General features: G+C 51.0%; 1 protein-coding gene across 4 annotated transcripts; it reads left to right on the forward strand.

Moving 5' to 3' along the window:
• Nucleotides 1–4,727: 4,727 nt before the first annotated feature.
• On the forward strand, nucleotides 4,728–27,907 carry LOC138740891 (cdc42 effector protein 2-like). Of its 4 annotated transcripts, XM_069894170.1 has the most exons (3): nucleotides 4,728–4,925; nucleotides 10,522–10,757; nucleotides 26,038–27,907. In XM_069894170.1, the coding sequence occupies exon 3, from the start codon at nucleotides 26,237–26,239 to the stop codon at nucleotides 26,780–26,782; it is 546 nt and encodes a 181-aa protein (XP_069750271.1). In that variant the 5' UTR covers nucleotides 4,728–4,925; nucleotides 10,522–10,757; nucleotides 26,038–26,236; the 3' UTR covers nucleotides 26,783–27,907. The 4 variants fall into 4 exon arrangements, with proteins under 4 accessions (XP_069750271.1, XP_069750273.1, XP_069750272.1 ...); XM_069894172.1 differs by lacking the exon at nucleotides 10,522–10,757; XM_069894171.1 differs by lacking the exon at nucleotides 4,728–4,925 and having other exon boundaries at nucleotides 10,462–10,757.

Raw genomic sequence — 27,907 nt, forward strand, 5'->3', positions numbered from 1 at the left:
AATTGTTACTGAAATATTTGGCTTGGGAAAAATTGTCGTTGGCCCATTTCCCTTGGAATTCTGAAATGGTGCACAGAACGAGTCAATGAGGGATGGGTAAAACAGTGGTTTTCAAATTTTTTCTTCCCACTCACATCCCACTTTAAGCAATCCCTTACTAATCACTGAGCACCGATGGCAGAGGGATTACTTAAAGTGGGATGTGAGTGGAAAGGAAAAGGTTGAGAACCGCTGCGGTGGACAAAAGTTAAGTATGATACATTATTGGCTTGGCTTGGCTTCGCGGACGAAGATTTATGGAGGGGGTAAAAGTCCACGTCAGCTGCAGGCTCGTTTGTGGCTGACAAGTCCGATGCGGGACAGGCAGACACGGTTGCAGCGGCTGCAGGGGAAAATTGGTTGGTTGGGGTTGGGTGTTGGGTTTTTCCTCCTTTGCCTTTTGTCAGTGAGGTGGGCTCTGCGGTCTTCTTCAAAGGAGGTTGCTGCCCGCCAAACTGTGAGGCGCCAAGATGCACGGTTTGAGGCGATATCAGCCCACTGGCGGTGGTCAATGTGGCAGGCACCAAGAGATTTCTTTAGGCAGTCCTTGTACCTTTTCTTTGGTGCACCTCTGTCACGGTGGCCAGTGGAGAGCTCGCCATATAACACGATCTTGGGAAGGCGATGGTCCTCCATTCTGGAGACGTGACCCATCCAGCGCAGCTGGATCTTCAGCAGCGTGGACTCGATGCTGTCGACCTCTGCCATCTCGAGTACTTATGTGACATTAATGCTACTTTTACCCCTTTTTAATCTATCTTTTTCTTTTGGTCTTTTCTTGGGTGGGTGGGGATTGGGGTGCAACCATCATGGACCCCATGATTGTAATTTTTAATTTTGAAATTGACCGCTTGTGTAGTCAAAATTTTAAATAAACTATTAGAAAAATAAGCAGCCTCTATCCTCACGGAGCCCCCACCCCTCCTCCTCCCAGGCCAAGCCCTCTTCACTCTGCTACCATCGGGGAGAAGGTACAGAGGCCGGAAGACGAGCGCCCAGTGGCACAAGGACGGCTTCTTCCCCTCCGCCACCAGATTCCCAAATGATCAGTGAACTCCAGACCCTGCCTTACTTTTCATCCACTATTATTGTTATTTTTTAAATGAACATTTGATTGGTGACACTGCCGCAAAACACCGAATTTCGTGACTTGTTTGTGACAAATTCTGATTATCTGCTGCTTCATCAGACAGAGTATTCCACAGATTCACTACTCTCTGGAAGGGGAGGGGAGCTGCTTTTCTCCTGACTGGGCAACCACACCCCCCCAACCCCATGATCCACTTTCATCCCAGAATGGTCTTCGTGGTGGTCAGCACTATCCCAGCTAATCAGGGGCAGGGATGACTCGTAAATATTCAAGTATAATGCAAAAGCTTTTGTACCAAAATTTGAGCTCAAAGTAGGGGGGGGGGGGGGTCACATTATACATGAGGTTATAATTTTAGAAAAAAAATTCTGCCAGGTTAAATGATAAGTAAAATTATCAGCAACTGGGGCGAGAGGGGAGAGAGACACCAACGCGACTCGGGTGGGGGAGAGGGAAAGAGACATCACTGCGACTCGGGCGGGCGAGGGGGAGAGATGCCAGCGCGACTCGGGCGGGCGAGGGGAGAGAGACACCAGCGCGACTCGGGTGGGCGAGGGGGGAGAGATGGCAGCACGACAAGGGGGAGAGAGACGCCAACGCAACTTGGGCAAGAGGGGTAGAGAGAGATGTCAGTGTGACTTGGGTGGGCGAGGTGGGAGAGACGGCAACGTGAATTGGGCAGGCGAGGGGGAAGAGAGATGCCAGCACGACTAGGGCGGGCGAGTGGGGGGGAAGATGGCACCGCGACTCGGCCGGGTGAGGGGAGGGTGGCCGTATTATACATGAAACGCATTATACACAAGTATTTACAGTAAATGCAAGCAGGCTTTACGGTGTAAAGAATGCTGCATGACCTGCTGAGGTTCTTCAGCATTCTTTCCTGTAATCTGCAATCGGAGGGTCTGCAGACTTTCTTGTTTGACTATTTTTTTCCCACTGAGTGGGAGGGGGGGGGTGGCTGAGGTACAAACCAGAGGACATGGGTAAAGGGTGAAAGGGGAAGGAGTTTAGGGGAACTTCTTCCCACAGAGAGTGGTGGGAGTGTGGAACGAGCTTAGTAATTTTAACATGTAAGAAGAATATGGACAGGTATGGAGACTATAGACTGGGTGCAGGTCAGTGGGACTAATAATAGTTTGGCATCATCCAGAAGGGCCTCTTTCTGTGCTGTTGAGTTCTCTGGTATAGGCCCCGCCATCTTGTCCTGCCAGTGAATAGGACAGTAGTCGGTCTGCTCTGCTTTCAACCCCACTTCTGTGCCAGTTCTCTGGAGCCCTCGATTTCCCTCCCCCCCCACTCCCCACAATCTTTCAAACAAGAATCTACCTCTTCTTCAAATGCCTCCTGTCATCCGGTCTCGCCGGTTGAGAATTTCAGAGGTTCCTCACCTTCTGTGTGAAATCCCTGGACACCTCAGTTTTAGATGACCGCCCCCTGACTCCCCCTCCTAACGCTTCCAGTTCAAGTTCAGATTTGTCAGGAGTACCAACATACAACCCCTGAGATTTTTTTCCCTGCGAGCGAGGCAGAATTACCACTGATTAGTAAAGCAAACTGTACTCAAGAAAAAAATACATATACAAAATGGAGAAATGTAAACAAAATAAATGTAAACAGTCTGCAAATACAGAGAAAGTAAATATTCAAAAACAAATAATGCCTAGTGTAAGAGTCCTGAAGACTCCATGATTGAATTTGTCATTGAGTCTGACGGTGGAGGGGGAGCAGCTGAACCTGCTGGTGCGAGTCTTGTGGCCCCTACACCTCTTTCCTGATGGCAGCAGCGAGGACAGAGCATGTGCTGGGTGGTGTGGATCCTTGATGATCGCTGCTGTTCTCCGACAGCAGTGTTCCCTGCTACAGTTGTACATTTTGGCAGTGAAAACAAACAGGCAGAATACTATTTGGATGGGGTGAAAATTCAGACCTCGGATGTGCAAAGGGGCCTGGGGGTCCTCTCGGATGTGCAAAGGGGCCTGGGGGTCCTCGTGCAGGGAAATCTAAAAGTTAATGACCAGGTGAAATTGATAGTGAGGAAAGCGAATGCTATGTTGGCCTTTATTTCAAGAGGAATAGTGTACAAGAGTAAAGAGGTCTTGATGAGGCTCTATGGGGCACTGGTGAGACCCCATTTAAAGAACTGTGTGCACTTTTGGATCCCCAATCTTAGAAAGGATGAGATGATATTGGAGAGGGTGCAGAGGAGATTTATCAGGATAATTCCCGGAATGCAAGAGCTAACATACGAGGAGCACTTGGCAGATCTTGGGTTGTATTCATTGGCATCTAGGAGAAATAGAGGAAATCTCATAGAGGCATTTCGTATTTTGAAGGGTTTAGGTCGGGTGGATGGGGGTAAGTAGTTTTCCTTGGTTGGTGAATCAAGGACAAGGGGTCATCGTCTGAAAATTAGAGGCTATCCATATAAAACAGAGATTCAGAAGAACTTCTTTAGCCAGAGGGTCATGGATCTGTGGAACTCGCTGCCTCATACAGCAGTGGAAGCCCAGATCACTGGGAGTATTTAAACAAGAAATAGACAAGTATCTCATTAGTGAGGGTATCAAGGGAAATGGGGAAAAGGCTGGAAATTGGAACTAGTGTAGAGTAGCTTAGTGTAGATTTACAGAACAGACTCGATGGGCCAAGTGGCCTGCTTCTGTTCCTTGGTCTTGTGGTGGGGAGGGTTTTTGTCCGTGATGTCCTAAGCTGTGTCCATTACCTTTTGCAGGGCTTTACACTCAGGGGGTATTGGTGCCCCCCGCACCAGACCGTGTTGTCGCCGGTCAGCGCACTTTCCCACCACACCTCTGTGGAGGTCTGCCAGGGGCGGCAGGGTTGGCGCAATGCCTTTACAACGCCAGCGATCGGGACTGAGATTCAAATCCTGCGCTATCCTTAAGGAGTTTGTACGTTCTCCTGTGTCTGCGCGGGTTTTCCCCAGGGGGGTGGCTCCAGTTTCCTCCTATGGTTTGAAACCTACCGGCTGTGTAGTTCATTGGGCGACACAGACCCGTGGATCGAAATGGCCGGTGACCAAGCCATACGTCTAAATTTTTTTAATTCCTGGTGTCGGACCGATCCTCTGCAAATGTGCTCTCTTCACGATGACATTTGTTTGTTGGGTCTGAGAAAGATTCTCCATTAGATAGTGACCCCCTCCCCCCCCCGCACCCCCCTCCCCCACTCCCGGAATTTAAATTTGCTCACCCTCTCCACCTGTGATACCTCCAATGGATAGTACACCTCTGGCTCCCCCTTCCTGAAGAGAAGGGCCGGAAAATAACCTGGGGGTGGGGGGGGGGGGGGCGGGGAGGTAACCAACGACGCACGGGTCGGAGGTCGAGGGCAGGGGTCGGTGCTCCTTTAGTTGTCAAGCTTTGTCCCAACATCTGAGCTTAGAGGAGTCCCAGAGAGAGGAAGGGCGGTGCGATGAGACCATCTGCCTTCTGTCTCTCGATGCAGACAGGAGGGAAGGGGGTGGGGGGGACCTCCAGTAAGTCACATAGTGCCGAGGAACAGATTGAGGATGACATAATTGAAACGTCTTGTTGAAGTGGGGTGGGGGGAGGGTTATGTGTGTGCTCTCTGTCAGGGTGGTGAATGAGTTAACTATCGTGCTATCAGGCCGTTGGAAACAATACTACTGAAGGCATCTGCAGCCAAGTCCCATTCTCAAAGAGCTGGCGATGAAAGTGAGCCAGAAGGACAAACGTCCCGTCCGTAGGAAGGGAAAGCGGTTGAGCAGCGACGAGAGGACACAAATATAACTCATCTGCAGCCCACCGTACATCAGGTCTGTGTGTGCCGTGAAAGGGGGTGGGTGTGGGTGGCTCGCAGGGAGAATGGCGCTCGGCTGGCTGCTAAACGTCCCAGGGACGGCAAATCTTCAAGTGATGTTGCACATCAAATCAAGGCAGTTCCTCAGTGAGCCGCAGCCCAGCTCAGGCAGCCCGTGTGAAATCCAAAGTGTTTGAGCCCATTCTGTAGGGAGATTTAAAACCGTAGGGAGAGCATTGGCAACTCTGCTAATGGCTTAATGATGGAAAAGTGGGGGAAAGTTTTGTTAAACTAAAGGTGAGCATCCACAGGGATGGATCATTTCTTAAGCAGAGTGATTTTGAAGTGAGAATGCATTCCTGGGAGATAATATGCACCTTCATTTTTTATGACAGATGATTATTGATTTCCTGTTGTTCCTTTAGAAATCCAATGCCCATTCCCCACCCCACCCTCCTCACTCCCCTTCCTCCTCACCCCCTCCCTCCCCATCATCCCTCCCTCCTCACTTCCCATTCCTCATCAACCCCACCCTCCTCACACCTCACTCCCCTCCCTCTTCACCTGCTCCTTCCCCATTGTCCCCCCTCCTCTCTGCCCCTCACTCCTCACCATCCCTCCTCTCCTCACCTCCCCTCCATCCTCATCATCCCTCCCTCCTCTGCCCTTCTCCCCTAACCCCCCTCCCTCCCCATCGCCCCCTCCCTCCTCACCCCTCCCTCCTCTCTGCCCCTCACTCCTCACCATCCCTCCTCTCCTCACCTCCCCTCCATCCTCATCATCCCTCCCTCCTCTGCCCTTCTCCCCTAACCCCCCTCCCTCCCCATCGCCCCCTCCCTCCTCACCCCTCCCTCCTCACCGCCCCTCCTTCCTCACTCCTTCCCTCCCCACCACCCTCTCCCTCCTCACCCCTCTCCCTCACCATGGCCCTTCCCTTCTCACCCCCTTTCTGCCACCCCTCCCTCCTCACCTTCCTCCTCACCTTCCTCCTCACCCTCTCCCTCACCCTCTCCCTCCCCACCATCCTTCCCTCCTTACCTCCCTACTGCCCCTTCCTCCTCACCGCCCCTCCCTCTTCACAACCCCTTCCCTCCTCACCACCCCTCCCACAGCATTCCCTCCTCACTGCCCATCCCACGAGCGAGAGGCAGTGATGAAGGAGCGTCATGGGATGGGCGGTGAGGAAGGAGGGTCAGTGAGGAGGGATGGGCGGTGAGGAGGGAGCACTGTGGGGGAGGGGTGGTGAAGGAGGAGGGAGCACTGGGAGGGGCAGTGAGGGAGGGGTGGTGAAGGAGGAGGGACAGTGAAGAGGGAGGAGGAGGGAGCACTGGGTGGAGTGGTAAGGAGGGAGGGGCGGTGAAGAGAGAGGGGCAGTGAAGGGAAGAGGAGAGAATGGCAGTGAGGAGTGAGTACTTTTGGGAGGGGCGGTGAGGAGGGAGGGACGGAGGGGGAAGTGGTGGTAAGGAGGGAGAGGTGAGGAAGGAGAGAGAGCCAGAGAAGGAGGCATGGTGAGGAGGGTGCACTGTGGGAGGAGCATTAAGGAGGGAGGGGTGGTGAGGAGGGAGGGACAGAGGGGGAAGAGGCTTTAAGGAGTGAGCACTGTGGGAGGAGCGGTGAGGAAGGAGGGGCAGTGAGCAGGGAGGGGCAGAGAGGAGGGAGGGATGATGGGGAGGGAGTACTGTGGGAGGGGTGGTGAGGAGGGAGGGGCAGTGAGGAGTGAGCACTGCAAGGGGGTTGAGGGGGGACAGAGGGGGAAGGGGCAGTGAGGAGGGAGAGGTAAGGAAGGAGAGAGAGATGGGGAAGGAGGCATGGTGAGGAGGGAGCACTGAGGGAGGGGCATTGAGGAGGGAGGGGTGGTGCAGAGGGAGGGACAGAGTGAAGGGGCTTTGAGGAGTGAGCACTGTGGGAGGGGCATTGAGAAGGAAGGGGCGGTGAGTAGGCCATGTCACAGTCCTCATTAAGCCATCCTTTCGCCTCTGAACACAGAAAATTCTGGAACACTCACAGGTCAGACAGCAGATATGGAGAGAGAACAGCAGAGGGAAGGTTTTAGGTCGATTTGGTAGGCCATTGTCCAGGGTGGTTAAAGACTTTATTAAGTAGCTGTTCTCCACTAACAGAGGGCATCGATAAGGTGGATGGTTGCAGGCATGGGTTTAAGATGAGAGAGGGAAGAGAGGACCTTAGGGGCCGAGGATGTGTGGAACGAGCAGATAGGAAGAGGGGACGTCCAAAGAGAGGGCTATGTGGGTGGACGAGTTTCGTTTTTTTTTGGTAGGAATACTGTATATAAGTCGGCACAACATCGAGGGCAGGGCCTATGTTTAGAAAACCTTTGGTCAGGTACACAGACAAGAGAGGGCCGAATGCAGGCACACCTTCGGGACTGAAGATCAGAGATACGGAGGAATTTCTTCAGTTAGTGGATTTCACTACTGTGTGCAGCTCCGGAGGTTCGCCACTTTCCTTGGGCATATTTAAGGCGGAGATTCATAGGTGTCTGAGTAGACAGGATATCGAGGGGGAAAGGTCGGACGATGGGGCAATGGGTCCGCACACGATGGAATAGTGGGGCCGACACGATGGGCTGAATGGCCTGCGTCTGCTCCTGTGTTCTAAAATGAGACCCAATTCTGGACCAGAACTTGGTCAGTGTTGGCGCATTGGGCTGAGCCATCTGATACTACGGTGTTCCCAGCGTTGTCTTGCTGCTGAATCTGATCCTGCGCGGTAAAGACCGAATTAACGCGGGCTCGTCTCATGGCTTCCCTCCAGCCTCTGCTTGCCTGTTCCAGCTGCTGGCTGTGGACCTCCCTGAGTGCTCTTGTGTGTGTGTGTGTGTGGGTGGGTGGGAGGTGGAGAGCAGAGGTTCCCCTTCACATCCTGCCGCCCTCCTTTCTAACCTTGAGAAACATAGAACACGACAGCACAGTTGATATGGTTTCGACCCATATATTCCCTTAAAAAGCATACTAAACGAGTGGTTTTCGAACCTTTCCACTCACATACCACCTTAAGTAATCCCTAATTAATCACAGAGCATGGGGATTACTTAAGGTGGTGTGTGAGTGGAAAGAAAACGTTTGAAAACCACTGTACTAAACCCTCCCTACCCCGTAACCCTTTATTTCTCTTCCATCCATGGGCCTGTTTAAGAGTGTCCTAAATGCCCCTAATGTTCCAGCCTCCACCACCACCCCTTGGCAAGGCATTCCAGGCCCTCGCAACTCTTTGCGTAAAAAAAAAACTTCCCCCTGACGTCTCCCCTAAACTTCCCTCCCTTTACTTTGTACAGACTTCCTCTGGTGCTTGCTGGTCCCGCCCTATGAAACAGGCATTGGCCATCGCCCCTGTCGGCGCCTCTCAGAATCTTATAGACATGTTTCACTGTTTCCCATCAGTAAGTTCCGGCCGCTGTGTCCTGTCATTTCCCCCTCGCTTTGACCCTCCCAGAGCACCAGTGACTGGGGTTCAAATCTGGCCCCGTCTGTATGGAGTTTGCACATTCTCCCCGTGTCTGCGTGGGTTTTCCCCGGGGGCTCCGGTTTCCCCCCACCCTCCAAATCGTATGGGGGTTGTAGGTCAACAGGCTCATGGGCTGAAAGGACCTGTTATGTGCTGTATGTCTAAATTTAAAATGTAAAGATTCATCGCCTGACGCCTCTCGTAGTCGCCGTTCTGCAGAGATGCCGAGTGTCCGTGGATTCGCCTCCCACAGCCTCTTCACTCCAAACCATCAGCAACCGGAACCCCATATCCAAACCTCTAACACGATCTGGAAGCCTTCAGCGCCCCCCACCCCGGCCTCCCCAGGCACTCTTTGCCCTCAGCACCCTCACGAATCTCGGATCCACCCTGGTGCCCATGAGCCTCGCCACCGAGGGCCCTGCCCTGCGAGGGTGCTGGGGTGAGGTGGCATCTGTGAAGTGAGGAGCAGAATTAATGCCTCGGGTGTGCGACCCTTCGTCGGAACCAGCTGCATTGCGGTCTGGTGTGGGAACTCCCATGCCCTGCAGAAAGGCAGTGGGCACAGCCCAGGACATCATGGGTAAAATCCCTCCCCTGCCATCGAGAGCATCGACGGGGAATGCTGCCGTTGGGAGAGCAGCGGCAATCGTCAAGGATCCACGACACCTAGCACATGCTCTGTTCTCACTGCTGCCATCAGGAAAAAGGTGTAGGGGCCACAAGACACGCATCGCCATGTTCAGGAACAGCTGCTGCCCCTCCATCATCAGACTCTTCAATGACAAATTCAATCAGGGACTCATTAAGGACTCTGTGCATTTTATCGATTTTTCTCTCTCTGTTTTGTAGTCAGTTTGTTCACATTTCTTTATTTGTTTAGATGGGTACGTTGCACTACCAATAAGTGATAATTCTGCCTGGCCCGCAGGAAAAAGAATCTCGTCATTGTATGTGATGACATGTATGTAGTCTGACAATAAATCTGAGCCTGCAGAGTAAGAAAACCTGAGGCAAAATTATATACAAAAGGTGCTGGAGGAACTTAGTAGGTCCAACAACATCCGTGGAAAGCACAGGGCAGTCAACTTTTCCGGCCCTATCCCTTCCAAAATGAGGCAAACAACCAAATAACAAGGGGGTAGGGGTGGAGAGGGTAAATGCCCGGCAGAGGGGGGAGGGGGAAGAAAAGCAAGGAGGGCTGAGGGAGATGCTCGGCGACAAGGAGGAGGCAAGGGACGGGAGTGGGGCACTGGAAGATGGGAGGTGTGATTGACGGTCGGGGGAGGTCTCAGCACTCAGTCCATAGCCCTCCCATGCAGCGGTCTGTCCAAATATAAATGTTAAAATTGAGCCTGCTTTCACCTCTTCAGCCCCCACCGCTCTCTGTGTGAAGAAGTTCCCGCTAAACCTTTCCCCTTCCCCACTTAACCCACATCCTCTGGTTTGTATCTCGCCCACCCTCAGTGGGAAAAGCCGACCTACATTTACTCTGTCAGTCCCCCTCATCGTTTCATCTACTGCTATCAAATCTTCCCTCGATTGCTGCTGCTCTCCGACGGCAGCGTTCCCTGTCGACGTTCTCGACGGTGGGGAGGGTTTTGCCTGTGATGTCCTGAGCTGTGTCTGCTACCTTTTGCAGGACTTTATGCTCAGAGGGGGCATTGGTGCCCACCCCCCACACCAGGCTGTCAGCACACATTGACCAAGACGCTTGTCTCTGTATCTATCTTGCCTGCTTCTGTCCCTCTAAACCCTTTCTATTTATGTACCTGTTGAAATCGCTTCTAAACCTTGTCATCGTCCCCGCCTTTACCACTTCCTCTGGCAGCCCATTCTGCATTACCTTCCATTCTCTGTATGGAAGAAAGAAAGTTGCCCCTCCAGACCGTTGTAAATCTTTGCCTCGTTTTAGACGAAAGCCACCTCATCTGTGCCCCTTGTGATTTTCAAGCTCTCTGTAAGGGCACCTCCCCTCCTGCTCTCCAGCCCTTGCAGCTGAAGTTCTCCAGTCCAGATAGGGAATCAGGTGCAGCAGGGGTTAATTTTTCCCTGCACACCCTCCTGATAATTGTCAGGGTTTTGAAGTTGCTTCACACCAGTTTCACTGACCTGCCAGCCAGTGTGATTGTATTTATCTGATCCAGCCTTCAGCACAGGATTGGCCCTGGAGCTTGAGAGGAAGTGTTTGCTGAAAAGTGCATAGAAACACACGAAAATGCTGGAGGAACTCGGCCTGTCTTCTCAGCGCCCATAGCAGAAGATATATCGCTGATGTTTCGGGCCTGAGGAATAAGCCAGAAGCAGGAAGTCTGACAATTCAAAGAATGGGGGAAGAATCCAGACCAATAAAAGGTGTTATTTGGATGTGATCGGGGAGGAGGTAAGAATCTGTCCTGTTTGGTGCGAGAGGAGATAGAATGAATGGTAAGACGGAGATAGGGAAAGGGGGTGTTCCCAGAACTTGGCAGTCCGTGCTTTGGGCAAGGCTGCCCTGTCTGAGCCAAGCCAGGCTCAGCTTGTCGGTAAACAGCCACCTCCGAGCTACACCTGATCGGCCCCCGTGGGAGGGGGGGGGGGCGATTTTCATTTGCCGTCACCACGGGCCAGAGAATGAGTTCAAGGTTCCATGTAAACAGAACCTGGCACTGGTGCATACGAGTTTTGTAAGGGGGGGGGGTGCTGAGCTAATTCCGTGAACTTTGAAACCAGGCGTTGTTTGTTCTTTACTCATTGGAGGATAACGAAGGTCAGGGATTAACACATATCAGGTACCAAGGTGTAACTGCCTGCTCTGTGATCGTAGTAAACACACTGAAATGCTGGAGGAGCTCGACCAGTCTATCTGTTGGTGACGAAATAAAGAGATACATCACCGACATTTCGGGCCCGAGCCCCCTTCCAGGGAAAATCAGGTCGGACAACATCTGTGGAGGGAGAAACAAGGGGGTTTCAAGTCAGCGAAATCAACTTTGCAATGTGGGGATCATTTATACTAGCGCCTTGTTTGAGAAGGATGTGCACAGCTCCGTGGTGGCGCACGATGAGGTCCTCGCTCCAAGGGAGTGCCCAAGTAAGAACCAGATCCCATGCTGCACGTGGAGGTGGTGCAGTGGAGGCTGCAGAGAGAGGAGAATGGGCAAAGAGGGGGCAGATGAATGACAACGTCAGGAAGTGTACGGTCATGCGCTTTGGTAGAAGAAATAGATGGGCTGAATATCATTTGGATGAGGTGAAAATTCCAAATTCAGAGGTGCAGAAAGACCTGGAAGCCCTTGTGCAGGATCCCCTGAAGGTCGACCTCCACGGTGAGTCGGGGGTGAAGATGGTGAATGCATTGTTGATGTTCAATTCAAAGGGATCGTACATGAGCAGGGATGTGATGCTGAGATTCTATAAAGCACTGGTGAGACCTCGTATGGAGACTGTGGACAGTTTTGGGCACCGTATTTGAGAAAGGAGGTGATGGCGTTGGGGAGGGTTCAGAGATTTTCTAGAACGATACCAGGAATGAAAGGAACAAGTGTCGACTCTTGGACTGTACTCCATGGGGTACAGAGGGATGAGGGGGTGCTCCTCATCAAGGCGTTTTGAATGCTGAAAGGCCTGGACAGAGTTGATGTGGTGAGGATGTTGCCCACAGTCGGGGAGTCCAGGAAAAGGAGGCACAACTTCAGGGTAAAAGGGCGTCAATTTAAAACAGAGACATGGAGAAATTTCTTCAGCCAGAGGGTCGCTAGTCTGTGAAAGTTGTGGCCACAGGCGACCGTGGAAGTGAAGTCGTTGGGGGTATTTAAGGCAGAGATTGACAGGGATCTGATGAGTCGGGTCATCAAGAGTTACAGGGAGAAAGGCCGGGGAGTGGGGTTGGGTGGGTGGATGGATCAGCTCATGATTAAATGCCAGGGCAGACCCGATGGGCCGATTGGCCTCCTTCTGCTCCTTTATCTTGTGATCTTTGTTCTCTCCACTGAGGAACTGACCGGCATTTTCAGTTTTTGAGTCCATTTTTCTTCATCTGGAGTGTTTTAAAAGTTTTTTTTAAAATTTAGACATGCAGGCCACGCAAGCCTGTGCTTCCCAATTACACCCAATTAACCTGCAGCTCCTGGAACGTTTCGAAGGGTGGGAGGAAACCGGAGCCCCCCTCCCCCGGGAGACATGAGGAGAATGTACAAACTCCATACAGACAGCTCGGGATACGAACCCCGGTCCCGACCGCTGGCGCTGTAACAGCGTCGAGCTAACCATGCCACGAGGCTGGTGAGGTCCTGACCAGATCAGACAAATTCAAGATCATGTAATACAACAGAAAATGTCATATTACCAGCGCAAATTGCCTGGTGCCCCTTACCATCAGAGAAAGAGAAGCAAAAGAGGCCCCCCCCCCCCAGAGCCACTGAGTGTCCGTGGATCCACCTTCAGCGCTCCCACTGACTCACAACCGTCAGCAACCCAAGCTCTGGATCCAAACCTCCGACACCATCAGGAGACTCTCTCGGGAGGAGTCACGAGATGGAGTAGTGGCCGGACGGTGAACTCCAGCCCTCTCCAGAAAAGTCGGGAAAAACAAGAGAAAACACAAAGGCACAGAAATAAAAGTTACAGAAAAGTGAGTATAAAGGTGGAAAGAAGATGGCGACAAAAAAAGAAAAGTCGAAAGCAACGGTAAGAAGAGAGGAAGAGAAGACAAAGGAGGAAAAAGGTGAAGGCCTTACCTGTCCGAAGAGGCCCGCTGCGGAGAGAGAAACCCGCTCCCTCAGGTCGGTAAATAATGGACTACAAAAATGGCTCGCAGAGCCGAACAAAAGTGCGCAACCGCGCATGCGCGAAGTTTCGCGCATGCGCGATGCGAATGAAAAAAAACACACCGACGGGAGGGGGGACCAGCTGGGGAGTCGATCTCCACAGCCGGCAACGACAGCTGCAGAACACCTGCAGCAAGAAGAGACCACAGAAGACAATAGAAACAAGATAGAAGAGGAGGAAAGGGCAGCAAAGAAACAACAGATGGCCAACCCAGAGGAAGAAGAAGAGGAAGAGTATGGTGAAATAGAAGAAGAAAAGAGAGGCAAGGTAAAGGATATACTTGCTCTTATTAGAGGATACATGGAATCATTTAGAGAATGGCAAACACAGGAATTTAAGGATTTAAGAAAAAGAATAAACAACACAGAAGAGAAAATAAATAAAATGGAGATGACCTTAACAGAAATGGGAAAGAAAATGGACAAGATGGAAGAGCGGGCAGTAGCAGCAGAAATGGAGGTAGAAGACTTAAAAAAGAAATTGGAGGAATCTAATAAAAAAACTAAAGAGACACAAGAACTACTAGCTCAAAAAATAGATACAATGGAAAACCATAACAGAAGAAATAACATAAAGATAGTGGGCCTTAAGGAAGATGAAGAAGGCAAGAATATGAGGGAGTTTATAAAAGAGTGGATCCCTAAGACCCTAGGATGTCCAGAACTACAGCATGAAATGGAAATAGAAAGGGCACATAGAGTATTGGCCTCTAAACCACAACCACAACAAAAACCAAGATCTATTGTAGTAAAATTCCTAAGATATACTACAAGAGAAAAGGTACTGGAGAAGACAATGGAAAAAGTAAGAGAGGGCAACAAACCACTGGAGTATAAAGGGCAAAAAATCTTCATTTATCCAGATATAAGTTTTGAACTCCTAAAGAAGAGAAAAGAGTTCAATACAGCAAAAGCGATTTTATGGAAGAAAGGGTATAAATTTATACTAAAGCATCCAGCGGTATTGAAAATATTTATTCCAGGACAACAAAACAGACTATTCGCGGATCCAGAAGAAGCACGAAAATTTGCAGAACAATTACAAAAATAGACTGAGGGAGGAAGACGGGTAATGAGAGTTAAAATGATCACGACTGATATGTATGTGGGTAAAGACAAAAATAGACTGAGGGATGAAGACGGGTAATGAGAGTAAAAATGATCACGATTGATATGTATGCGGGTAAAGAGGTATAAGAGTGAATAGAGACAATGAGCATACATGAATGTATCTGTACTTAGAGGAAAATATGGATAGTATAGACAAGAATTAATAAGGGAAGGTAATGGAATAGAGAGAATAAGGAGGGAATTAAAAGAGGGACCTTTGTGACATATGAAAAGTGAAATCTTTTCTGGGGGAGGCGGGGTGGGGGGAAATAGCGGTCACTGCAAAATCAGTTGACGCTTGCGAGTGGATTCGCAAATCCAAATGGAGAGGGGAGATGTGGTTGTCCGACAAGGGATAAAGGACAACTCAGGAGGTGAAGGGGAGATTGGGGATAAATAAGATAGAAATAGGAGAATAAGGAAAATGTTAGATGTTGTAGGAATGTTGTCTTATAAAGAGTTGAAAATAAGAAAACAGAAATGGAAAAGGAGGAAAGGTAATGATGGAAAAACGGAAAGAGAAGATAAACAAAATATAAAAGGGCTACGCTGAACTATATGTCTTTAAATATTAATGGAATACATAACCAAATTAAAAGGAAGAAACTACCAAATTTAAATGAATAAATGTATTCCATTAGAAAAAATAACATATTGGTTAAGAAATAACATTGAAATATTCGAACAAGTATAGGAGCCTTACATTAAATACAATAGCAAAAACCTACCGGGGACAAACATTACCTAAGTTGATGGAAGGAGAAGGAAAGAAAAGAATGGACTCAGTAGAATTTCTGGTGTAATTTGGTTGAATGACAACATTGTCTGACTGGCTTAATGCAACCTAGATTGTATACCTAAAATGGATGAGAGGGGGGGGTGGGGGGGTGGTTTGGGAGGAAAGGGGGGGGGGGGGAGAAAAAGTCACTGTATATGTGTGAAAAGAAATAGTGTATATCATGGCTATTGTGATTTATGGTGTGAAAAATAAAAAAATTTAAAAAAAAAAAAAAAAAAAAAAAAAAAAAAAAAAAGGAGACTCTCTCGGCACCCTCTCGCATCCTGGTTCCGCTACCTGGTAGCCCCACCCTCAGCCAGTATCCAGCCAGTCTGCAGGCTAGTGTGAGTCCTTCGGTCCCGAGCCGCCCGCAGCCCAGGCGAGATCCTCGTCCGTGGGTGGCCAGCAGTTCGCCACCTCTGGGTGCCTCGCTGGTCCTCCACCGCCACGGTCGCCATCCTTGGGCTCGTCTCCTCCTCTTCAATGACGTTGGTTAGAACTGTGCCACCCGAGAGGGTGTTGGCCCCAGAGATTCTGATCGGATTCTTATTTAAACGGCAAGCAATTGCAGCGGGCAGCTGTGCAGAAGGACCTGGGAGGGCTTGTGCATCATTCGCTAAAGGTTGATTGGCGGGTGCAGCCGGGTAACAAGATAAATGGAACATTGCTGGAGGGGTTGAGTTTAGGAGCCAGGAGGTTCTGCTGCAACTGGACAAGGTCCTGGTGAGGCCACATCTGGAGAACTGTGTGTAGTTCTAGTCTCCTTACTCGAAGAAGGATGGACTGGCTTTGGGGGCGATGCAGGGTAGGTTCGCCAGGTTGATTCCAGGGATGGTGGGGTGGGGGGGGGAGTCAGCCTGTGAGGAGAGATTGAGCCATCTGGGGATTTAGAAGATTGAGAGGGGATCCCTCAATGTGATTGGAAACGATGAACATTCCAACACATTATAGGCCCAAGATGTTGTGCCGGCTTCTACAACTTACCCAACAAACTAATCCTTCCCTCCCTCACACCCATAACCCTCAATTTTTCTTCCATCTGTGTACCCGTCTAAGTGTCTTTTAAATGTCCCTATTGTTCCAGCCTCCACCACCAACCCCGGCAAGGCATTCCAGGCCCCCACAACTCTCTGTGTAAAAAAGACTTCTCCCTGATGTGTCCCCTAAACCACTTTGTACAGATGTCCTCTGGTGTTTGCAGTTCCAACCCTGGGAAACAGGCGCTGGCCGTGGACCATGTCGTTGCCTCTCAGAATCTTGTCAACTTCTATCAAGTCTCCTTTCATCCTTCTTCGTCCCAAAGAGAAAAGTCCCTGCTCTAATAACCTCGCCTCATGAGAGACTTGTTTCCCAATCCAGGCAACATCTGGGTGAATCCCCTCTGCCCCCTCTCCGCAGCTTCATCATCCTTCTTGTAATGAGGCAACCAGAACTGAACGCAGTACTCCAAATGAAACATGAAAGCCTACAGACACTGTGATTGTAATGTGCCAAGTGTCAGCGCCCAAAGACCTTCAAGAGGTCTGCTGTCGGCACCTTCACTCTGGTTCCCAAGAGTTGGTCTCCAGCAACCTGCTGTGAGGCTCTTGGCCATGGAGCTTGATTCACTGCCAAGACGTCAGGCCCCACAGGAATGTTTCCTAGTCTTTTCCCCAGTGGGGTGTTCTCCCTCTCTGGTGCCATGTGCTGGTTCATATCCAACGTGAGGGGGAGGGGATTTGACCCTCGGAGACAGTGTCTGACCTGCTGAACACTTTCTGTTTCATTTACCCAGATAGAGACCTGATGTTTGGTGCAGGATATTCGGACAGATACATGAATAAGAATGGTGGCAGGGATATGGGCTGAATGCTCATCAAATCAAGTTTATTGTCATCCAATTGTACAAATCTTTGGCTTGGCTTTTCGGACGAAGATTTATGGAGGGGTAATGTCCACGTCAGCTGCAGGCTCGTTTGTGGCTGACAAGTCCGATGTGGGACAGGCAGACACAGTTGCAGCGGTTGCAAGGGAAAATTGGTTGGTTGAGGTTGGGTGTTGGGTTTTTCCTCCTTTGTTTTTTGTCAGTGAGGTGGGCTCTGTGGTCTTCTTCAAAGGAGGTTGCTGCCCGCCAAACTGTGAGGCGCCAAGATGCACAGTTTGAGGCGATATCAGCCCACTGGCGGTGGTCAATGTGGCAGGCACCAAGAGATTTATTTAGGCAGTCCTTGTACCTCTTCTTTGGTGCACCTCTGTCACGGTGGCCAGTGGAGAGCTCACCATATAACACGTTCTTGGGAAGGCGATGGTCCTCCATTCTGGAGACGTGACCTACCCAGCGCAGTTGGATCTTCAGTAGCGTGGATTCGATGCTGTCGGCCTCTGCCATCTTGAGTACTTCGATGTTAGGGATGAAGTCGCTCCAATGAATGTTGAGGATGGAGCGGAGACAACGCTGGTAGAAGCGTTCTAGGAGCCGTAGGTGATGCCGGTAGAGGACCCATGATTCGGAGCTGAACAGGAGTGTGGGTATGACAACGGCTCTGTATACGCTAATCTTTGTGAGGTTTTTCAGTTGGTTGTTTTTCCAGACTCTTTTGTGTAGTCTTCCAAAGGCGCTATTTGCCTTGGCGAGTCTGTTGTCTATCTCGTTGTCGATCCTTGCATCCGATGAAATGGTGCAGCCGAGATAGGTAAACTGGTTGACCGTTTTGAGTTTTGTGTGACCGATGAAGATGTGGGGGGGCTGGTAGTCATGGTGGGGAGCTGGCTGATGGAGGACCTCAGTTTTCTTCAGGCTGACTTCCAGGTCAAACATTTTGGCAGTTTCCGCAAAACAGGACGTCAAGCGCTGAAGAGCTGGCTCTGAATGGGCAACTAAAGCGGCATCGTCTGCAAAGAGTAGTTCACAGACAAGTTGCTCTTGTGTCTTGGTGTGAGCTTGCAGGCGCCTCAGATTGAAGAGACTGCCATCTGTGCGGTACCGGATGTAAACAACGTCTTCATTGTTGAGGTCTTTCATGGCTTGTTTCAGCATCATGCTGAAGAAGATTGAAAAGAGGGTTGGTGCGAGAACGCAGCCTTGCTTCACGCCATTGTTAATGGAGAAGGGTTCAGAGAGCTCATTGCTGTATCTGACCCGACCTTGTTGGTTTTCGTGCAGTTGGATAACCATGTTGAGGAATTTTGGGGGGCATCTGAGGCACTCTAGTATTTGCCAAAGCCCTTTCCTGCTCACGGTATCGAAGGCTTTGGTGAGGTCAACAAAGGTGATGTAGAGTCCTTTGTTTTGTTCTCTGCACTTTTCTTGGAGCTCTCTGAGGGCAAAGACCATGTCAGTAGTTCCTCTGTTTGCGCGAAAGCCGCATTGTGATTCTGGGAGAACATTCTCGGCGACACTAGGTGTTATTCTATTTAGGAGAATCCTAGCGAAGATTTTGCCTGCAATGGAGAGCAGCGTGATTCCCCTGTAGTAATACAACCCGATGAAACAGCGTTCTCCAGTCCTCAGTGCAAAACATGTAGACACACACCCAGACACAACACATAATACACACGCAGGACAAGTATTCATCGATACAAATAAATAAATATTGCTTTGTGAACATGAGGGTCTCGGAGGGTGAGTGTGAGTGGTTCCTTTGGTTGTTTAGCGTTCTCACTGCCCGTGGGAAGAAGCTGTTCCTCAGTCTGGTGGTGCTGGCTCTGATCCTCTTGGATCTCTTCCCCGACAGGAGTAGCTAGAAGATGCCGTGTGCAGAGTGGAAGGGAATCCTCAATGATTTTGTGCGCCTTCTCCAGCCAACGATCCTGGTAGATCACATCTATGGGAGAAGGGGAGACAGACTCCAGTGATCCTCTTTGCTGCTCTTGTGGTCCAATGGATTGACTTCCAATCCATTTCTCTGCAGCCACCGTCCCCACATGTGATGTAACCGGCCAGGATACTCTTAATACAGCTCCTGTAGAAGGTGGACGTGATGATGGCTGGTCTCGCCCAACTCAGTCTTCTCAGGAAGTGAGGAGATGTTGAGGGTCCATGATAGGTCACTAGTGAACTCCAAGGAACTTGGTGTGTCCACTCTCTCCACCACAGAATTGTTGATGTGTAGTGGAGGGTGGTTGTCCCTGGTCCTCCTGACGTCCTCGATCATCTCCTTCGTCTTGTCCATGTTGAGGCTCAAGAGTTTACTCCTGCACCCCACTCATGAGATTTCCCACCTCGTCTCTGCAGCGCAACTCATCATTGCTGCTGACGAGGCCAGTGACGCTCATGTCATCTGATGACCCTGTTGGAACTGGATCTGGCGATGAGGTCACGTAATATAGAATGAGAGGGAAAAAAATCAATAACGTGCACAAGTCAGAGTCTGTAAACAAGTCCCCGATTGAGTTTGTTGTTGAGCAGTCTGATGGTGGAGGGGTAGCAGCTGTTCCTGAACCTGTTGCTGCAAGTCTTGTGGCCCCTGGACCTCTTTCCTGACGGCAGCAGCGAGAACAGAGCCGGGTGGTGCGGATCCTTGACATCCGCTGCTGCTCCCCCCACCCCCACCCCATGGTAGCATTCCCGCAGATGTCCTCGATGGTGGGGAGGGTTCTGGGCTGTGTCCACCACCTTTTGCAGGGCTTTACGCTTCGGGGGGGGGGGTATTGGTGCCCACTTTCCCACCACACCTCTGTGGAAATTTGCTAGGGTTTCCGGCGTCACACCGAACCTCCCGAGGAAGTCAAGGCGCTGACGGGCTTTCTTCTTGAGTGTGTTGGGTCCAGGAAAGATCCTCCGAGATGGTGACTCCCAAGAACTTAAATTTGCCCACCCTCCACACCTCTGATTCCCCCGATGATCACTGGATCGAATACCTCTGGTTTTCCCTTACTGATATCAACAATCAGCTCCTTGGCCAACTTTAAGTTCCTGCATTGCATCAGCTGTGAATCCGCTCCAAAGTATGTGAATCTGGTGAGATAAGGCAGTACTTGCAAGAGTAGGTCACTTGAAAGGATATGTCTATCAACTCCATGGGACAGCAGGTCAAGCTGTGAGATGGGTGCGGTCAGTTCACATCTGTTTCCAATATCCCAAGTCCACACTCGACGACCAGCTCGGAGTCAAAATTTATTGTCCTGAACACTCTGCAGCATCACAGTTCAAATATTCCTATAAATTACATTTCAAATAAATCGGAGAATGTGAGGCCATGTCTGGGGTTCGTGGTCCATTCAGGAATCTGATGGTGGAGGGGAAGAAGCTGTCCTGGGCCTTCTGGCTCCTGCACCTCCTTCCTGACGGCAGCAGTAAAAAGAGGGCACAGCCTGGGTGGTGGTGGGTGTGGGGGGGAGTGGTCCTTAAGGATAGAGGCTATTTTCTTATTGGCCCGCGGAGCCTGGGCCCAAGCTGGTGGTTCCTGTCCTCAGCAGCGGGCATGAGGGGTTGCAGACTCTGGGGAAGTGGAGGACTGGCTACCAGGAAACAGGGAGACCACTCCCCCCTGTTCGAGAAGAAGAGAACCATGGCAGCGGATCAGCGAGGGGCTCAGCGGCTGAAGGTGGCAGGGCTGCTGGTAAGACGAGGCGAGGAACCCACACCGACTGCTGGAGATGGCGGTCGAGGGATTCACACCAGGCTTCGGACTGCTGGAGACCGGCCGAAGGGGTACCGGCTATCGGAACCGGGGTGTGAGAGGGTACTGTGGTGCTGATCTTGTTGGAGGTTTGGACTGGACTCTGTGTGGCCGAAAGAGCGCTGGAGGCGAATCCACGGAGACTTGGTGACTCTGAGGGTCTCTCTTTTGCTTCTCTTTCTCTGACTGTAAAGGAAGCCGGGCATTTTCTGCTAACGTCTGCCTTACAGTCGACTAAAGGAAGTTTCGTGTAATATCACATTTTCTGTTTTATTACAAGACAAAAAAAATCTAGAATCATGAAAAAAATAGGAGAAAGTGAGGCCGCTTCTGGGGGTTATTGCCCGTTCAGGAATCCGATAGCTTTGGGGGGGGGGGACCCATCCTTGTGCCTGGTTGGTGGGGGGTCTTTGAGGATAGAGGTTGTTTTCTTAAGACACTGCCTCTTGTAGACGTCTTCGATGGGGTGACGTCTGGTGCCTGTGATGTTACAGGCCGGGTTAACAACCCTCAGGAGTTTATTCTTGTCCTGAATGTTGGTGCTTCCATACCAGGCAGTGAGGCAACCAGCCAGAATGCTCCACGCCATACACGTGTAGAAATCCGCGAGAGTCTTTGGTGACGTACCAAATCTCCTCCAACTCCTCAGAAAGTATGGCCGCTGGCGAGCCTTCTTTGTGATCAGAGTCAGAGTGAGGCAGAAGTTTTCTCCACTGGTTATTTTAAGTCCAAACGTGGAGGGGGCGGGGCATTGTTTCCCTCAGAGTTTCCTCCTGCTTCCAGATCCCCGCCTCCAACCCCTCCCCCACCTGTTTTCTTCTCAGCACCCTTCCCTCTCCCCCCTCCCCGTCATCGCCCACACACCCTGCTCCCCCGTGACCAGCTTTGCTGAACGCCTGCTCTTTGTGGATCTTAGCATGGGTTTCCAGTAACCAGTCATTTTAACTCTCCACCAGTGTTCCCTCGAGTTTTTAGTGAGCGCAAAAAATCTTGACGTTGTGCAAATTGTTTTCCTGGGACTAAAGTCTGTGCTCACTGAATGCTTGTGCAAATGTAATCTTGACAAACAGACTAACTAGTTAACAGAATCAGTTAGCTAAAAAATTATTTTCCTTTTAAAATGTTTTCATTGATATTTTACAATAAAATATTTGAACAATACAATCGTAAAGTTTGCTACAAGATTGAAAAAAAATTTACAATAATGATCAAGTTTGCAGATTGGAGGCTTTGTGGATGGCGAAGAAGGTTTTCAAAGTTTGTAGAGGGATCTGGACCAGCTGGAAAAATGGGCTGGAAAATGGGAGATGGAGTTTAATGCAGACAAGTGTGAGGTGTTGTATTTTGGAGGGACGAACCAAGAAAGGACATACACAGTGAACGGTTGGGCACTGAGGAGTGTGGTAGAACAGAGGGATCTGGGAATACAGATATATAATTCCCTGAAAATGGCGTCACAGGTGGACAGGGTTATAGAGAGAGCTTTTGGCATCTTGGCCTTCATAAATCAAAGTATTGAGTACAGGAGCTGGGATGTTATGGTAAAGTTGTATAAGACTTTGGTGAGGCCAAATTTGAAGAATTTTAGTCACTGAACAAGAGGAAAGATCTCAATAAGATAGAAAGAGGGCAGAGAAGATTTACTAGGATGTTGCCCAGACTTCAGGAACTGAGATAAAGAGAAAGGTTGAACTTTATTCCCTGGAGTGTAGAAGAATGAGGGGAGATTTGATCAAGGTTTACAAGATTATGAGAAGCATAGACAGTGGATACGTATAGATTTTTTCCACTTAGATTGGGGGGAGATAAATGCAAGAGGTCATAGTTTTAAGCTGAAGGGGGAAAGGTTTGGGGGTTCATTAGAGGGAAGTTCTTCACTCCAGAGAGCAGTGGGAGTGTGGAACGAGCTGACATCTGATGTGGTGAAAGCGGGATCGGTTGCATGTTTTAAGAATAAATTGGATAGGAAAGCCCTGGAGGGTTCAGGGTTCAGGAATGGGAGCAGGTCATCAGGACTAGGGAGATGATGGTCAGCACAGAATAGAAGAGCCAAATGGCCTGTTTTCTGTGCTGTAGCATTCTATGGTTCTAAGTACATTCCAAAGCACAGGCAATACCCTAAAATAGTATGTAACAAAAATTGAAACCCTTTTCCCTCAGCAAGGTTGAAGATTAACATTAATAAATCCTGGTGGCCCAGCCTTAGCAAGGGAGAACACCACACCAACATTCCAGATTAACACTAAAGATTAAGGTCATAGTCCAAGAACAACCCCCATATAATTTGAAATGAGCCTAATTCTTTTCCAAGTTTCAACAAGACGTAATTTCCCTTTGCCACGGTGCTTGTGTAGGTGGGCGTGTATGATCGGACCTTTCGTCCCTGAGCTCGACCCATTGGACTAAACATCTCGCTTCCTCCCCGTTCCTCAGACCATTAATCTCATCAGGTTTGCGCTGGAACTATGGTTTTCAAACTTTTCTCTTTCCATCATACACCACCTGAAGTAATTGGGGCTCTGTGATTAGTAAGGGACCGCTTAAGGTGGGATGTGAGTGGGAAGGAAAGGTTGAGGATCACTGCTCTGGACCCGACTGTTACTGAAATATTTTGCTGGAGAAAAATTGTCATTGAAAAATCACAAAAAACTGAGACACTGTGGTTGAACTAAAAAAAACACAAAGGTGGAGAAACTCAGCAGGTCAAGCAGTGTCTTCATATAGCAAAGGTGAAAATAAATACAGACCTGTGGGGCCAGATTATCATAGTAGCCAATGTAAAAACACACAGAGAGATGCCCGCCGGTCTCGCAGCGTCCGCAAGATGTACAACCGATGCCTCGTACCTTGAAGGAAGTGTGTGGCATGGTTAGTGTAGCGCTGCTACGGCCCTGGTGACCCAGGATCAAGCCCCTGTGCTGTCTGCGAGGAGTTTCCTCCCTGGGTCTGTGTGGGTTTCCTCCATGACATCCTCCCAAGTTCCAAAGGCGGACAGGATTTGGAGGGTTCATAAGGGTATTTGAGCAGAGTGCGGGCCTCGTAGGCCGGGAGAGCTTGTTACCATGTTGTACGTCTAAATTTTTTTTAAGTGAAAGGCTCAGGCCAGAAACGTCAATAAGACATCTTTACCTCTTACGGAGACTGAGAGACTGGCTGACTTCCTCCAACATCTCTCTGTGTGTTTCTAGAGAGAGCCAGACACTCGGTTAATAATTTGTGCTCAATCCCACTGGGATGAAATGAGACATTTCTCCACGGAGGCTGGGGGAAGGCTGAGGGGGGGACCCCGGTCGAGGTTAATTAACTCACGAGGGGCATCAATGAAGGAAAGAACCACAAGTTTTCTCCCCAGGGTAGGGAAGTCCAGAACCAGAGGGAGCAGGTGTAAGGTGGTAAGATTGAGAGGGAGGTGTGCGCAGCAAGCTACCAGCGGAGCCGACCTTATGCAGGTCGGTGGACTGGAAAGGGTCCGAGGGATGAGGGGGCGGGGAACTCGATAGTCCGCAAACACTGTGATTGTGGTAAAAACAGAGACGCTGGAGGGACTCAACTGGGTCTCGCAGCATCCATAGGATACGATGCCAGTGTTTTGGGCCTAAGCCCTTCCTCAAGGAATGAGCCAGAGGCAGGAAATCACAGAGAGTCTCCGAATTCAGACAGCGCTGGCTAGGGGGAGGAATCCAAACCAGCAAAGGGTGTTAATGGGATAGGTTAAGGGACAAGGTAAGAGTTGATCTTGTTTATGTGAAAGAAAATAGAAGGGGAAACAGAAGTAGGGAAAGACAACGGTGGGGGGGTGGGGTGTTTAACGAAAGCCACGGAAAGGCCGGCACTGTTGGCGTAACAATGCCTTTGCAGCGCCAGTGATCGGGACCAGAGTTCGAATCCCGTGCTGTCTGTGAGGAGTTTGTACGTTCTCCTGTATCTGCATGTGTTTTCCCCGGGGGAGGGGGGGGCTCTGGTTTCCTCCCACCCTTCGAAACGTACTGGGGGCTGCAGGTTAACGGGGTGACAATTGGGCAGCAGGGGCTCGATCTGTCATTGCGCTGTTGTCTAAATTTAAGTCGACATTAATGCCATCCGGTTGGAGGAGGCCCAGTCGGAAGACATGGGGTTGTTCCCAGGGGGTGCAGAGCTACATTTTTAGGCGCCGGAGGTTACCAAAGGCGGTGACAGGGAGGTGCTGGATCCACCCCCATGAGGTGCCCGCAGTGTGTCCCCCCCCCCCCCCACCGTGGTGCCAAAGCGGCATTCTGGTGAACTCCAGCAGCGCTTGAACTCTCCCCCACCTCTAGTCGCGCCCCCCCCCTCCAATTTGCGGGTGGTCTCCGCCTGGCAGGGCAGCAAGGGATTGGGGACAGGGATTTGAAATGGGCAGCCTCTGGGAGATCCACACTACTGTCTGGCACCCCCTTGCATCCCGCATGTGGGGCCAGGGTGCAGGCCAATTAGAGAGGAGGTGAGTTGATGGGCTTGTTTAATGCTACGAGTTGGGGGTGGGGGGTCGCCCCTCTGCAGTCGGCCTGGGACAGAACCTGTGTGCATTGGCACCCTTTCCAAACCGGTGACCTCATGCTCAATGCATGCCATTGTGTAAAAGAGACTGCACATTCACTGGGTCACGTCCACCCCCCACATACTGGAGTGGCCATAACTCCACTCCTTATGTGGCCCCACTCCAAGACAGGGGCGTGACAATAGTGCTGTGTACGCAACAGATTACACTTCATTGCAGCTTGGCCCTTCCTCTCTTGCCCCGAAGAGTGTGGTTGAACAAAGACAGATTTGCTTTTTTTAAATCATCCTTCAAACCTCCGGAAATCCCACATCAATTTACAGTTGGCCAGGACAGTTCGAAGTGGAGCGAGGGGACAGCTAGTTTGTGGCACACAACCTGGGGAGGAGGCAGGAGGGAGAGCCCTGGGAGGGGCGAGGGGTGGTAAGGAGGGCGGGGTACTGAGGAGGAAAGGGCATGGGAGGAGCGGCGAGGGGAGAGGGGTGGTGAGGGGGAGGGGCATGGGAGGGGTGGTGAGGGGAGAGGGGCACTGAGGAGGGAGGGGCACTGAGGAGGGAGAACTGTGAAGGGAGAGGGGTGATGAGGAGGGAGGGGCACTGAGGAGGGAGGGGCATGAGAGGGGTGATGAGGAGGGAGCATTGTAGGAGGGGTGAAGAGGGAGCACTGTGGGAGGGGCGGTGAGGAGGGAGGGTTGGTGAGAGGGGAGGAGTGTTGAGGGAGGGGCGGTGAGGAGGGTGTACACCCCTGCTGGTGTACCTCCTGGGGAACAGTACGCCCCCCCTCCCCTTCCACAGCCGACAAAATCCCCATCCCAGACCAATAACCCTTCACCTTCTTTGTTCTCTCCACAGCTCCAGGCAAGACCAGGCTGAGGGACCCACCCCACCCTGAGTGCTCCCTCTGCACCCTCCAGGAGAGAAGGCACCCTTTGCCTGTGAAGTTTGGAGCCCCCTTTCCCCAGATCTGCTGGGATCTTGGCCACCCCTGGGACCCCGCTCTTGCCGAGCGGCACTGGAAGGACTTGAGCTGCCTTCAGCCACTGAAGGAGGGATGTCCGCCAAGGCCCCTGCCCACCTCAAGCCACAGGGCAGCCAGAAGGGGAGGAAGGTGAATCTCCGCGGCGTCCTCAGCACGGACATGATCAGCTCGCCACTGGGGGACTTCCGGCACACCATCCACATCGGGAGCCGTGGGGGGGATGATGTCTTTGGGGACCTCTCCTTCTTGGAGGGCAAGCTTCACCTCCTCCCCGGCATCGGCTCCCTGGCTGGCACGGCCAGGACTGCCAGCCTCCGGAAACCCCCGGACCGCCTCTCGCCCCTGCTGAAGAATGCCATCTCGCTGCCCGTGATTCCCCCGAAGTCAGAGCCCCCTCCCAAACCCCCCAGGCTCCACCTGGATGGTGAGGAAGGGCACCCTAGCGCCCCAGCCGAGAGCCCGGCCACTCTGCCGTCACATGCCATGTCCCTCCTCTCCCTCCAGCTGGACCTGGGGCCGTCCATCCTCGATGACATCCTGGAGGTCATGGACCAGAAGCAGCAGAACGTCCCCTCGGCGACGAGCCCCCTGCTCCCGGAGTCACACTCCTCGGACTAAGAAGGACAGAATAATCCCACTTCCTGCCCCATCCCTCACTCCAGACCATAAAGTGAGTGCTGGTTCCCACCCTCCTCCCTGCCATCCTACCCTCTCCCCACCATCCTCCCCACCCTCCACCCTCTCCCCCACCCTCTCCCCGCTCTCCCAGTCCTGCCCCCCCCACCCTCTCCCTGCCCTCCTGCCCCCCGCCCTCTCCCCACCCCATGGACTGTGGGCTGCTGGCCCTCGTACAGCATTGACTCTGACGCCCACCCACCCAACCAGGGGCAGCAGGAGTGGACGCTTTTGAGATGGAGTTTGAGAGCCCTTCCCGAGGCTTGAGTGGAACCATCTTGAGTTTCCACCCTTCAACCAACTTTCAAACAACAATGTCACACAACTTTTATTTAATTCAGTGCGTTCTGCACAGGAAGGACCTTCTCTCAGTAATTAAATCTGCAGGTGTTGAAACCTTCACGTTTGCAGGAGGCATTTTCTTCTTTTTCAGGACGTCCGGGAGACAATCTGAGTGTTGTTGTTAATCACAGAACATTACAGCACAGAAAAAAAAACAGACCCCTTCTAATCTATTATTCTCCCTCATCCCATTGACCTGCACCCAGACAATACCCGTCCCATTCATGTCCCTATCCAAATTCTTCTTCAGTGTTAAAATTGAGCCTGCATTCACCACTTCAGCTTGCCCCACATCACCCCCAACCACTCACTTTTCCCCTTTCACCCTCTCAGCGCAAAGATCCCGGCTGGCATTTACTCTGCTTACACCCACCATAATCCTGTATGCAGGCAGTTCCCGGGTTTCAAAACGGATCTGTTCCCAGGTCTGTCTTTAAAGTCGAATTTGCCGGACCATCTTCTCCAGCCCTCGCCTCAGATTTTATGGTTCGGAGGCAACGGTCACGAAGGTAAATGCAGGAGAGAAATCTAAGGCTGATGCAAAGTTACACGCTGCGGTCCAAGTTAAAATGGTGGGCAGCATTCTCCTTCCTCGTGCCAACGAACCGCTGAAGCCGCGTGTGGCCTGTTCGTAAGTACGAGTCATTCTTAACACAGGGATGTACTGTATTAAATCCTCCTCTCATTCTTTGGTGCTCCAGGGAATAAAGTCCGAACCTGTCCAAA

This window comes from Narcine bancroftii, chromosome 8 (genome assembly GCF_036971445.1).
Source record: "Narcine bancroftii isolate sNarBan1 chromosome 8, sNarBan1.hap1, whole genome shotgun sequence".
Classification (NCBI taxonomy): domain Eukaryota; kingdom Metazoa; phylum Chordata; class Chondrichthyes; order Torpediniformes; family Narcinidae; genus Narcine; species Narcine bancroftii.

Bases quoted from the DNA above. Each gene is read 5' to 3' on its own strand.
- LOC138740891 (XM_069894170.1), top strand. From the start codon at position 26,237: ATGTCCGCCAAGGCCCCTGCCCACCTCAAGCCACAGGGCAGCCAGAAG.